General features: G+C 37.9%; 1 protein-coding gene across 20 annotated transcripts in view; it reads right to left on the reverse strand.

Moving 5' to 3' along the window:
- Positions 1 to 646: 646 nt before the first annotated feature.
- MLLT10 (MLLT10 histone lysine methyltransferase DOT1L cofactor) overlaps positions 647 to 14,422 on the reverse strand; it is a 234,733-nt gene continuing 220,957 nt past the window's right edge. For all 20 annotated transcript variants that reach the window (XM_059183966.1, XM_059183958.1, XM_059183957.1 and 17 more), the window contains 6 exons: positions 12,439 to 12,627; positions 11,922 to 12,010; positions 11,417 to 11,778; positions 10,283 to 10,379; positions 4,939 to 5,148; positions 647 to 2,434 (listed from right to left, as the gene is read on the reverse strand). In XM_059183966.1, the coding sequence (XP_059039949.1) occupies positions 2,390 to 2,434; positions 4,939 to 5,148; positions 10,283 to 10,379; positions 11,417 to 11,778; positions 11,922 to 12,010; positions 12,439 to 12,627 (992 nt within the window). In that variant the 3' untranslated portion in view covers positions 647 to 2,389. The remainder of the gene's footprint in view (positions 2,435 to 4,938; positions 5,149 to 10,282; positions 10,380 to 11,416; positions 11,779 to 11,921; positions 12,011 to 12,438; positions 12,628 to 14,422) is intronic.

Raw genomic sequence — 14,422 nt, forward strand, 5'->3', positions numbered from 1 at the left:
CACACACACACACACACACACATACACACTCCACATATGGCATATGATATATATATATATTACATATGTATAACATGGAACAGTACTCAACCATAAAGAAGAAGGAAATCCTGCTGTTTGCGGCAACAAGGAAATCCTGCTGTTTGAGGGCACTGTGCTAAGTGAAATAAGTTAGACAGAGATAGACAGACACTGCATGATCGCATATGTGCAATCTATTAAATAAGAGAGAAAGTGAGAGAGAGATAAGGAAAACTAACTCATAAAGATCAGATTTGCAGTTACCAGAGGGTGGGGGCTAGGATGAGAGAGAACTGGATGAATGTGGTCAAAAGGTAAAAATGTCCAATTAAAAATTAAATCAGTACTAGGATGTAATGTACAACATGAAGACAGTTAACACTGCTTCTATGATAATTTGAAAGTTGTTAAAAGAATAAATACTAAGAGTTCTCATCACAAAGGAAAAAACTTTTTCTTCATTCTCCTGTTTATGTATCTGCACAAGATGATGGAGGTTAATTAAACTTACTGTCATGATCATTTCATAATAAAAATAAGACAAATCATTATATTGTATACCTTAAGCTTACTGTATACCAATTTTATCTTAATAAAACTGGAAAAAGGAATGGCACAGAGTTATAAACATTATTAAATTTTATTAACAAAAACTTTGTACATTTTCTTTAATACATGTGGAATTTTACATCTAGGTAAAATAACAACACATTCAAAATTTACCATTTATACAAATTGTTACAGAATAACAACCAGTGGGTTAAATAAGTAAAATAAACCACACCGATTTTTTTAATTATCTACAAAAGATTTGACTTTCTTTAAAATTCCCCTGAACATATAAAAATAAATTAATTTTACTTTTCAATTAAATCTACCAATTAGAAATATTACAAATCAAAATATCAATGTTATCTTATGAATTTTTCACAATACAAAACAGATTCACAAAACCTTATTTACAGAAATGAGGTAAGAACTGTGCAATGTTTAACCAAGAGACATATTGCAGAATTAACATGTTCTTCCAGCTAAGTACACAGTGGAGGTCTAATTACAGCTGGGTCTTTTCCACTAATAATTCACACATTTAAGAACAGTTCAATGATTACATCCCCAATTGTTCAATTTATACTCTGCCATACTGTCACGCCAGGAGTGTAGCTACCAAAGTATAAGGACTGTAAATACAAATTTCACCTGTTTCAGGAACTGTACTTGTTTTGCTTGTTTGTTTGAAATCACTGTCAGTAAATGAAAAGTTGTTTAAATTAAAAAAAAAAAAAATTCTTACCAAATCCACTCATTTTTCTTGTGACTCATTAGTGGATAAATACCCAGGTAATAGTTTTGCCTGAGCTATCTACAGTGGCATAGAAAGTTTTTAATAAAGGCAGAACCATGGGGAAGGCTGCTGGTGCAACACTGACTATCCCTACTACTCACAAGGACTGACGGTAGTGCAAGCTCAGCTGTCTAGAGCCATTTCAACACAACGGAGGTACTAACAGGCACTTGATTCAGGCCAAACCCGACCAGCAGTTTCCAGAGTGGCCCCTCTTTCTGAAAGAAATCTTTCGCTTTGAATTGATCTGGTTCCCCCAGCAGCCTTAGAACTCACTTAACTCAAAATATGAGTAGTTACTTTAAAATATGAGTAGGTCTTAGCACTTTATATTTAAAAAAAAAAAAAAAAAGTATTTAGCAAAAGAAAATTACCTTTAGCAGAAGCAGACGTTATCATCCTAACTTGATTACCAAAATTGGCCAAATCCCATTATAAAGAAAATTTTTATAACAAAGATTGCCAAGTCCCAGTTGATGACCTATTAATTTGCAATACTTAACCAATAAAACTCCAATAGAAGATATTGGACAGTTCCTTAAAATTTGTCTTAAGATCTGACTCACAGAGCGAGCATACTGTAACCCAAACAAAAGACTGTATTTCATATTCTAACTGGTACAACAAAATCAAAGTTTATAAATGGAACAACTCTTTAGTTTTGCTGTTCATCTCTCCAATTTATAACAAAATTAGTTGTGCACCAACTACATTAAATTCCTCTTAGGTTGATAAACTCATTGCATGTAATTATTTCATTGACAAAAGTTAGTTATTAAATTTTTTTTTCAAAGTTCAAAAAAATCTGGGTTGAGGGATGGGGGATATATGGGAATTCCATTTCAGTGCAACAAAGCAACAAGAAAATTAATCAAAGCCTTACAAGAAAGTCCTTGCGGCAATTAATCCTTTGTTGTGCAGTTCATTTCTTGTCGCATTTCTTCATAGGTGTAGGAGGGCTGCAATGGCAGCCAGAGGAAGTGCTAGAGCAGCAGGAGAGGCGATCTAGAGGTTTCTCAAGTGTCAACTTTTCTCTTGAGTGACAGGCCCAGTTTTATCACTAAGTCTCTGCAGTTAAACAAAATCAAAGGCATTATGTAAATGAACACATGGCCCATGCTTGTGGTACTCGTCTCTTAAACTGGAATTATAATAGAAATAAGATGGTATATATAGTGACTTCATTTTTTTCTACAAGTTGGCACAACTGCTTTTCAGCACAATAGGAAAGACATGAGTTTACTGGTAAACATTATTATCTGCTTTCTATTAACCTCAGCAGTTACAAAGACAGAAGGGCCATCTGAAGGACAGAACTCGGAGAACGGATGGAGAAATCATCCCCCAAATTGACTTCTCCACAAAAGCAGTAACATGGTATTGGAGAAAATGAATTTTTTATGGACTAACAAAGTCATGGGTTCTGATCCCACATGTGCCATTTGTCTCTTAAGCTTTAACCTCTTTGAGTCTCCTTTTACTAATCTATAAAAATAAAGTCCCTCGAGACTGAAATCACATATACTATTGTAATCTAACAAAGACGCCTAGCACATGATGGGGTACACATAAATATAATTTCCCAGTCTTGCTTTTCTCCCATTAGGTACTTAATACTGCTCATTTTGTTCTTATTTATTATTATAGTTTTCCATTAAAAAACACATTCCATCCTGTATCAATCAGGAAAAGGGAGCTTGTAAATATAGGCACACCTCATTTTATTGTGGATCACTCCACTGAATTTTCCCCCAAACTGAAGGTTGGTGGCAACCTTGTGTCAAGCAAGTCTACTGGTACTACCTTTCCAATAGCATTTGATCAATTTGTATCTCTGTGTCACGTTATTTTTTTTTCCCAAGATTTATTTATTTACTTATTTGACAGAGAGAGAGATCACAAGTAGGCAGAGCAACAGGCAGAGAGAGAAGGGGAAGCAGGTTCCCTGCTGAGCAGAGAGCCCAATGCAAGGCTTGATCCCAGGACCCTGAGATCATGACCTGAGCCTAAGGCAGAGGCTTAACCCACTGAGCCATCCAGGCACACTAAGTCATTCTTACACTATTTCAAACTCTTTCATTATTATATTTGTTACAGGGATCTGTGATCAGTGATTACAACTCTCTGAATGCTCAGAAGATGGTCAGCGCACTTTTTTTTTTTAGCAATAAAAAGTATTTTTAAATTAAGGTATGTGCTTTGGTATTTTTTTAGCTATTACACTATTGCACACTTGACAGACTACCTTCAGTATAATGTAAACATAATTTTTATATACACTGGGAAAAAAAAACATTAATCTGACTCACTTTATTATAGTATTTGCTTTACTGCAGTAGTGTGGACCTGAATCTGCACTATCTCCAAGGTATGCCTGTAGTTTGCTTTTTAATGCAAGAAAAAAACAGTATAAAAAGTCCCTAAATTAATACAGATTCACAGAGATTTCCCACATCTGTACAACACTGGGGAGGTGACTAGCTTTATGACAGTGATGGTAGTACTCACAATCAGAGGCAGGGGGCAAACAAAGCATTGAAGAGTTAACGAAAACCAATTAATCCTGCATTTTGAACCAACTTGTTTCTCAGTACAAACTCAAGTTTCTGAAGACTCACAGCGCAGTAAACAGCAAGCTTTTAAAGTAATGGGAAATAGCAAACATTGTGACTTTTCACACTGTGATTTGCCAAGTCTGCCCCCTCATTCTTTCCCTTCTTCCTTTTCTGGACATCCAGTCTCCATTCTATATCCCAATATCCTTCCTCTGAGAGGGCTCTGCCCTGAACTCGAATTTAGGGGAAATACTTATACTCCAGTAAAGAAGAGCTAATTGAAGGGGATAATTAATAGAAAGAAACAGCCTTAAAATGTGTGCTACTATATGTATAATACACTGTTCCTGAATCCATTTTTAATGTATCTTAACTGGTATATTGAAAGGCTAAGAGGCTATCACTTTAATGAAATTAATAATTTAATCCATTACAATTATGTAATTATGTATTTATGTAATTGTGTAATATTTCTGTAATAATAATTATGTCATTATGATTTAGTTTCTTTTTAAAATTAATTCGGCAAAGTAACTGGAGTGCCCTAAAAATTTATATATTAATTTTATTATAAGCATAATTCAGTTTTATAAAGTACTTTAAAGCAAAATAATAAAAATATTCCAAAATTATCTAGATTGAATCTATAATTAAACAAATTAATGGAACCAAAGTTCATCAAAAAGCACCAACTACTATCTTTTGAATGGACTGTCCCATACCCCTTACTATAACTAAAATACACATTTTCATTTCCAATTCGGTAAATTATAACACGTACTTCAAACCATATGCACAAATTTAAACTAATGTACTTCAGGGGCTGTATAAATTGGCTTGGATCCTTCATGTTTACAATATCCAGCTGCTGAAGCAACTGGTTTTAAGAAGAAGTTATCAGGGGAATAATATACTTTTTTTAAATAAGAGAGAAAAGCTAAAGAGACAGTCATCTCTGATTCCTCAGTAAATTTCTTTTTATGATTTCACTAGGTAAGACAGAGCAAAGACACTTACTGTTACTTTCTGACTGGCATTGTCGCCGTGGATGGTAAGAAATGGGTTGGTGGTGGCTGGGTGGAGGGGCGGCGCCTGAGCTCCTGCCAGCAGGTTGTTGATGGGGATCTGCGTGGGCCCGGGGATCTGGAGCTGCTGCAGTTCCGGCGGGTGGTGCTGCTGGTGGTGGTGCTGCTGCATTAACTGGTACAGGAGGGCCTGATGCTGCTCCTGAGGTCGAGAACATGTGGGAGAAGATGAGCTCCCAGTCCCAGAATTCAGCAGTCAGTAAAGCCTGACTTTTCTATTTTCTTCTTTACTTTAATAGGAGATATTTAAATATAAGTCACATATACACTAAGAAAGAAAATAGTATCTTATCTGGAAAAATATACTATAACCATCTATTATAAAGTGTCAGTATTACTAGTGAATGGCTTCTTTTCAAAACAGGGCAAACAAATACAGGAGACCTAATCAAATTAGGTTGTCCATGATAATTAAGGGCAACAGCAACTTGGAAGTCATTAAGTTATCTGGATCTGACTTTAGAATATGTGCCATTCTCATTCCCAATTCTGGGAACAAAAAAGTAACTTTTAAAGTTCTCATTCATGCCAACAGAGAGTACGCCCTTGGTATAGTTATGAGATCATTTTTTGCAGCAAGCATGCATGTGATTTCTTGAGTGTTTACTATGTGCCAGGCACTGTCCTGAGACATATCAGCGGGGGGAAAATCTCTGCCCTTCTGTGGGCTCAGCCTGAGGCGGAGAGAGAGACCAACAAAATATTAAGATATGATTATTGGTAAGGACCAGGGTAAACAGGAACGTGTGGGAGACAATATTGGGGGGGTAGAAATCTCAGATAGGTCAGGGTGGTTCTCAACTGGACAAAGAGTTGGAGGCAAGGAGGGAATTCACTATGTGGATATGGAGAAAGTGGGGGGGGGGGATTTCTAGGAAGAAGGAAACATCCGGGGCTAAGGGGCTATGTGGGAGCATATCCCTGTGTGACTGAGGACTAGCAAGGAGACCAGGGGCAGGCTGAGGACAACTGAACGAGGAGGAGACAAGGAGAGAATGTGGGCCTCATGGTGGTGGGCCAAGAACACTCTGGCTTTTACTCAAAGTGATACAGCAAAGAAGGGGAAGGTTTTAAGCCAAGGTGTGACACAATCTGACTCAGGACTTGATGGATTCAATGGAAAGCATCAGATGAGAGTGAAGTATGATTGCGAGGTTTTGGGCTTGAACAACTACAAATCGGTGTTCCCTTTGGCTGAGGTAGGCAAAACTGTGTGGAGCAGGTTTGTGACAGATCAGCAGTTCAGTTTTGGACACACTATGCTTGAAATGTCTATTTCAAAACACCCTAGTGGAGATATCAAGAAAGCAGTTGGATACAGAAGTTTGAAATTCCAGAAAGGGACCTGGCCTGAAGATGTAACATCTGCACATATTTAATACTGGACTGGAGAACGGCATTTGAAGCTCTATGAATGGAGGAGATCGTTGAAATTCTCGGTTACTCTGAAAGTGAGAGGCTGCGGTGAAGAGAGGAATGAAATGGTTGGGCAGGAATAACACGGCCGTAACCGGGGCTCCTGAAGGGTAAGGGAAGAAAGTGTTTCAAGGAGGAAGGAGTGATCAACTCTGTCAAATGTTGTTGCCAGATCAAGGAAGAAGGACAACTGCCCACTGACTGGTTAGCAGAACGAAGGCCATCTGGGAGGAGACAGCAAGCAGAAAAACAGGGCAGCAATTGGTGGGGGGAGGAGGGTCAAGCATGAATTTTTCTTAAGATGGGAGAAGTCAGGATGCCTCAGAAGAAAATGTGCCGCTTGTAAACAAACAAACTTCACCCCACAATCTTGGCTGACAAAAGAAAGATAGAATTTAAACCACTTCAGTTCTTGTCTCTGAGCAACAATGTGTGTGCTAAAACCTCCTTAACGAATCATGTTCTAGAAATGAGATGTCTGGGGTGCTGGAGTGGCTCAGTCAATTAAACAGCTGCCTTCGGCTCAGGTCATGATCCCTAGGGTCCTGGGATAGAGCCCCATGTTGGGCTCCCTGCTCAGCGGAGAGCCTGCTTCTCCCTCTCCCTCAGCCTGCTGCTCTGCCTACTTGTACTCTCTATCTCTGTGTCAAATAAATAAAACCTCTAAAAAAAAAAAAGAAAAGAAAAGAAAAGAAATGAGTCATCTATATGTACTATTACTAATAATAATCTTGTTTAAGAGGAAGGACCCCAAATAAACCATATTTTAGTATTTCATATTAAGATGAGAGATAAGAAAACAAGATCACATTTTAGTGCAAGCATTAAAGAATTTATATACAAGCTATCTTTTTACCACTGTAAGAACAGTAACAGTGAAAACGATGATCCACGATCAAAACAAGTATTTTCAATATATTTTTGACTAAAGTAAAACAAAATGGGAAGAAATATTTTACTTATTTATAACAATTTTTTGAATTTTTTAAAAGATCATTCATTCATTCATTCATTTATTGAGAGAGACTGAGGGAGAGACCTACAGAGAGAATGAGAGAGAGCAGGGGGAAGTGATACGGGGGTGGGGGGGGAAGCAGGTTCCCACTGAGCAGGGAGCCCAATGCGGGACTCAATCCCAGGATCCCAGGATCATGATCTGAGCTGAAGGCAGAGCCTTAACCAAATGAGCCACCCAGGTGCCCTAAAGATTTTTTTAAGTAATCTCCGCACCCAAAATGGGGCTTCACCTCACAAAAGAGCAGGAGTCCCACACTCTACTGACTAAGCCAGCCAGGCACCCTGAGCAGATACTTAGAAAGAAATTACAAACAAAGGCTGAAACTCTGAGCTAATTAAATAGTGCATTCTCTGAACAGTCTAACTCAGTGAAGTACGCTAGGGAAATGGAGCTAGAGATAGTTGCGCAAATACAGCAACCCGTCTGGCTTTAAGTTTATGACCACACAACGCGGGCCAGAATATCTCTGCATGTGAGCCACACACTTTGAATATTTTTTTAAATATTTTATTTTTAAGTAAATCTCTATGCCCAACATGGGGCCTGAACTTACAACCCCAAGAGGTGCACACTCTACCAAATGAGCCAGCCAGGCGCCCCTCCCCCACCACACACTTAGTCAATTCGTCCTCTCTTCCAAGATACCTATTCCACATTTGCTTCTCTCCTCTGACCACCAATATCTTTATTTCCCCCAGCTGATACTTTAATTCTTTTTTTTTTTTTTTAAGATTTTATTTATTATTTGAGAGAGAGCACAAGCAGGGGAGGGACAGGAGAGGGAAAGTAGACTCCCAACTGAGCAGAAACATGGGCCTCGATCTCAGGACCCTGGGATCATAATCTAAGCCGAAGGCAGATGCTTAACTAACTGAGCCACGCAGGCACCTCTGATACCTTTAATGTAATTTTGAAAATTAAAAACCTTAACAGTGGGTTTCCTCAACCTCCTGTCATAAAAGCCCTCTGACAGCTGCTCTGCCTGCCCTCTTCATACAGTAGAATGCTGCTCTCCACTCCCCTTCCTTTCCGTCCCCTATGAAGTACTTGGCTGCTCTGCTTTCCTTCCTCTCCCCTGTTCCCATCAACATATACATGTACTGTCATATTCAAAATGAACAAGAAACCTCCCCCTCAGACCATGTCCTTCTTCCATTAGCTGCTCATTTCTCTGCTTTTTTAGAGTGAAGTGTCTGGAGCTGCCAATACTCCACCTTCACTTCCCCTCCTGCCATTTTCTTTGGAACCATTTGAGGTGGTTTTTACTTCTCACCACAATTGTCAAAACCTCCAGGCAGCCAAATCCAACAGTCAATTTACTTGTCCTCCCCGAAGTATTTTTACACAGCCAAGTCCTTCCTTCGTTGATACATCTTCTTCACGCGGACCCAAGGACACCACTTTTCAGTTCTCTTAACTCGCTGGTCACTTTTTCCCCACATCCTTTACTAGATTATGCTCCTCTTCCAGGATAGCCAGGGCTATCTCAATCCTCAGATATCAGTCCTCATTCCCTACGGGTCTCATAAAATCTTGTAAATCTAAGTATCATATATGCAGCAATGCCCCCAAATTTGTTATTTCTAACTGCATCCTTTCCCTGGACTCCACAGACTCACACAGCTGTCCAGTCCACATCCTACTTAAACACCTAAATAGACATCTCCAACTTAGTATGTCTGTATCAGAACTTGTGCTTTCTCTCCAAAACCAGCTGTTCCTCTAGGTCTTCCAAATCTCAGTAAACTGCAACATCCCATTGTTTAGAACTCTTCCTTACCTTGAATGTCTGACAAACAAGTCTTGTTGGTTTTATCTTCAAAATACACAATCCCAGATGGTCCCCCCACTCCGCCCCATTTATCCTATTTTAGAAACCACATCTCCTACCTGGACTACTCCAATAGCTTCCCTACTTCTCCTTTTGCAACTATCTCCCCTCCCAACACATACAATTTTCCGCACAACGACTACTAATCTTTAAAAAATGGGAATTGTTATATGTCACTATTCTGTTTAAATCTTCCAATTAATTCTTTAAAATAATCCTGAAAGAAAAAGTGAGGATATATGAAACAAGATTTTTAAAGTTGAGATAATTATTTAAAATAATATACTATATACTGTTTTGATACATTTGAAAGTTTTCACAAAAGTTTTTTTTTTAAAAATCACCAATGGCATCATATCATACTCAAAATCTAAATTTCCTGCCACAGACAGCCAAACAAGGCTCACCTCTGCAAGACTTTCTCTCCTCTGCACCAGCCTCTCTCTTATTCTGCAGTCATGCCAGCCGTCTTTCTAGTCCTCAAAACATAAACACTGGTCTTTTCCACTGCTACTCTTCCATTCCCCTGAGTCAAAAAATTCATGTTCCTTCAACTTTTATTCAGGTCTATGCTCAAAAGTCACCTACTCAAAGAGGCAAGACTCCACTATCTAAAATTAGCCTCTCGTCCCACTGTTCCTTTATCCCTTTGCCTTCCCTCATTTTTCTTCTCAGTGCCCATCACTACCAAAACCATATATTTGCTTATTGACCACCTCCACTGTCAGAATGAAACCCCATGAAAATACAAAGTCTTAACTCATCATCACATTACCGGAGTATAAAGAGTACCCCAGGACATGTTCTAATACTTGTAAATCAATCAATATAATGTCACTACAGGTATCGTGGACTATACCAAATGGCAAGACAAACTATTCTGGGGGTTATTATGCATCCGGTAATGCTATTTCACAAAGTGGGTAAGTCTATACCCATGTTAAATGTCTACTTCAGCTTAGAACACTTGCTCCTAACAGAAATCAAATATTATCAAAAGAAAGAACTTACTGGCGTGAGCTGTTGAGAATTTAACAACTGCTGAAACTGCTGTTGGTGAAGAAATATTTGTCTTTGCTGGTCAGAAAGTAATCCTAGTCCTGAGGCACTGAAAAACGATTAAAATTCTTACTTTCTCCTATATACTGTTAATGTTTTTAAAATGTAAAATGAAAGACAACTTTTCAATTTGGTGTTTAATGAGTTAACAAGTCAAATCTTTAAATATAATACTTTTCTGATAACGATCACATACAAATTTCTTTTTTTCTCTCTCTCTGTGTATACAGGTAAATAAGAATTCACATTGTCAAGAAATGTTTTGTTTTCCTTTTTATTATACAGCAAGAAGGCACTCAGTACTTTATGGAATAGAAATTTAAATGTGTTTATAACACGCACATAATTTTTTATTATTCAAGGGTAATTTAACCCACACTAAATAACATGTATGTAAAACAAAGAAAAATCCCAACTACTAATTGACTTGACCTAACCTTTTTTTAATGGTCCCAATGGAGAGTAAAATTAAACACCAAAGAAAAGGGAGCCAGAAAAATAGTTTACTCGTATCCATTGCAAATCCATTTAAAACAATTTATTCCTCAAATGTATGTCCAGTAACAACATGGCTTTAATCCCCTTATTTTGAACAAACAGTCAAATGAAAGTCCAATACCATGAAAACAGTTTCACTCACAGGAAATTCAAGATCATTTGATATAGGCACTGATTCCTATATCAAAATCTTTAATTATAAAATTAGAACTGCATAGCTGAATTCTAAGAAATCAATATTCACTCATATGTGATCTTCATTACAATATTCTTTTTCTTCAAAATGTAGGATACATGAAGACAATATACAAGGGGAGGTAACACAGATCAAGAATGAAATTTTTAGAACAGAGTACATTTAATGCTTTATTACTGAAAGTGATTTAACTTTGTTTTAATTTGAATTAGTTAAATTTCCAACATAAATGGCTCTCAAAGTAATACACTTAATCTAAAAGTTTGCTAGTTTTCATTTCTTGTTGATTACATCTACAGGAAGCACATTAAAAAATCCCAATCTGAAAGCATGGACAATACTGGTACTCTGTTGCACTCAAGAACCCAAAATAGATTAAGTGAGTTTCTTACCTGTTCGTCAGTGTAGCTGGCATTGGATGTGTTGCATTAGGTGGTACAGTTGTATGGGTGAGGGGGGTAGGGTTCTGGGATATTGTGACAGGGGTCTGAATAACCCCATTTAAAGCTCCTACAATGCCATTAATTGCCAGTTGGTTACCTGGCAAAGCTCCAATTATTCCACCCACTGCAGGCACTGCAGGAATGGTGGATGTTACAGTCTGCATTCCACTAGCCAGTGCCCCCACCGTCACACCATTGACCTGCTGCACTCCACTAACACCCGAGCCCTGCTGCGCTGGACTCTGCCCAGCAGGAGGGGGAGTAGAAAGAGCAGAAGAGCTGCTGGTGCTTTGTCCACTGGAGGTTAAGTCCTAATGTAAGAAAGAACAGAAACTTAAGTCAGAACACAGCAAAACTGTTTAAAATCATCTTAAACCATTTAATGTGGTATACTACTGTTTGTTAAAAAAAAAAACCAACAACGCAGAAATGAAACTAACCACACCAAAATTACCTGATTTAACACAGGAAGAGAATTATCAGGTAAAAAGCTGTTTCCTAGATGAGGGCTCTTACTGCTGTTCAAGGAATCAGTGGTAGGAGCTAGAATAATAAAAGACAAAAAGAAACCTATTTACCCTGTTACATTACATTTTGTGTAAGATTAAAGGCTTTATCTAAAAGCTTATCCTGAAGCCCACATTAAAAACACTTAAATATTAAGTCTTGCTAGACCTAATACCAGTTTAAAGGGAAAAAATCTATAACTCTATTGAATACTATGGCTTTAAATCAATAAAAAGATCATTATACATTTAAATAACTATTATAGTTAAATTATGTGCTAAACAAGTTAGAGCAAATTCAAGTTGATCACTTGACAGATCCTTCATGTTCTTTGAAAATAACCTATCATTCCTTTTCTACATCTTCATATAACTGATAACTAGTTATTATTCACTTATTATGAGAAAGATCCTAAAAGTCTATCCTACTTTCATTAGATATGCAATAAATACTTTCATACTTACCATTCTGTGCTGAAAATGCATGCATTTGATGAGACGGACTAGGATTTGTTGTTATTGTTGGAAAAGGCACTGAGAGCTGTGCATTCAATAACTGAAGACGTTCCTTTTTGGCTGTCAAGTTTTTAATCTGCTCTTCCAATCTCCGATTTTCAACTTGAAGTTGGTGTAATGACTTCAGCATTCCCAAAACTAGCAAACATTTGCATGGTTTTAATAAAGACAAGTTCCCACACAGGACTGCATATTTTACAGACCTAAGTATCAGTACTTTAAAAAGAAGTTAAAACAGGAGTAGAAAATCTGTAAAGCATTTTCAAATCACTAGGTTTAGTTTCTAAATCTATATGTAGATACAAATATACCAAACTATATGTATATATAAGCATTAAGGGATACTGGTCCTAGATGTACCTTCTGGAAACTTCGTGGCCACATATCAAAAAACCCACCCATCTGGTCTAGGTAGTTTTCATTCTCAAAGAAAACTGAGGATATTTTATTTTCACCAAAATAAAAACCCAATACCTAATTAAAAATTCAAAATGCCTGCCATCAGTTTTCGTTAAAATCATGTTTAAAGTCATACCAATATCCTTCCCCACAATAAAGAGTTATTCTGTGCTGCCCGGTCAAGCTAAGCGCGCCTCCATAGCGGGGCTAGAGGCCGCCCAGCCCCGCCGCCCAGCCCCGCCGCCCCGCCGCCGCCCAGCCTGCGGATCCGCACATCGCCCAGCAGGGAGCAGTGTCCGCGCACCACAGCCCCCACGCCGGGCTCCAGAGAAACGATCGTCTGTAACCAGGCAGTTTCTGTCCTGCCTCATCACCTCAAATACAGTTTCAATTCCTTTTACAACTCGGGACTTCTCAACTGACAACACTGAGTAGTTCTGCCAGGGTGATGGACACTTTAAAAGTTCTACGTACACATATTAAAAAGTTGTATTTGTTTAACATGCCCTCAGGGCCTTCAAAAGACACAAGGGAGATGGTACAGACATATATGGTCATTTCCCAAGGATTTAACTTTTATCCCCTCCTCTTCAAGATGCTACACAGAAACCCTCAGTGTACCCAAATGAGATGCAATAAGATGAAGCTAAACCTGTCCTCCAGCCATCATGTTTAAAGGATTATCCTGGCATGAATTTCCTCACAATTAGCATTTTTCCGGCAAGGCACCATTCATAAAACAAAACAAAACACACAAAAAAACCCTAAAATACCAATTTACAGCACTTGTCTACTAACATAAATTTTTGTTTTGATACAATAAAGCAATAAAAGCCTATATCCCAAAATGATAAAAACTACGTATTTTTCCCCCCAAAAAACATATATCCTTTAACATGAGGCCACTTCCCAAGCTCACTGCCACTCAGAGTAACTTTGCTCTTTTTGGCATTTTTCAACCATCATCCTAATACTTAACATTGAAAAATACTAAATATGTACATAAAACACATAAATATGTATATAAAACAAAAAAATATATATATATATACAAAATATATATAAATTTAGCAATTCTTACTCTTTTTCATCTAAATTAAAAAATTAAGAAGACGGTTAGCATACTTGACTATATGCGTTTTTATTTTTACTTTTTCAAAACTATTTCTGTGTGCACGGAGAAGTAGCAGAGGGAGAGGGAGAAAGAATCTCAAGCAGAATCACCACTGAGCGAGGAGTCTGACATAGGGCTTGCTTGACCTCTCAACCCTGACATCATGACCCTGAGGATCATGACCTAACCTGAAACCAAGAGCAGGACACTCAACCAAGTGAGCCACCCAGGCGCTCCTGACTAAATGCATTTTTTAAAATGAATTCTCCAAAGGTAATCAAGTTTTCTTCAATTAAGCTAAGAGAAGATATGACTCGTGTATTTTAGTAAAATTTAAAAATTGGTAAGAACAGGGGCAGGCGCCTGGGTGGCTATTGTTAGGCTTCTGCCTTTGGCTCAGGTCTGATCCTGGGGTCCTGG

The sequence above is a fragment of the Mustela lutreola genome, chromosome 8 (genome assembly GCF_030435805.1).
Source record: "Mustela lutreola isolate mMusLut2 chromosome 8, mMusLut2.pri, whole genome shotgun sequence".
NCBI classification, from domain to species: Eukaryota; Metazoa; Chordata; class Mammalia; order Carnivora; family Mustelidae; genus Mustela; species Mustela lutreola.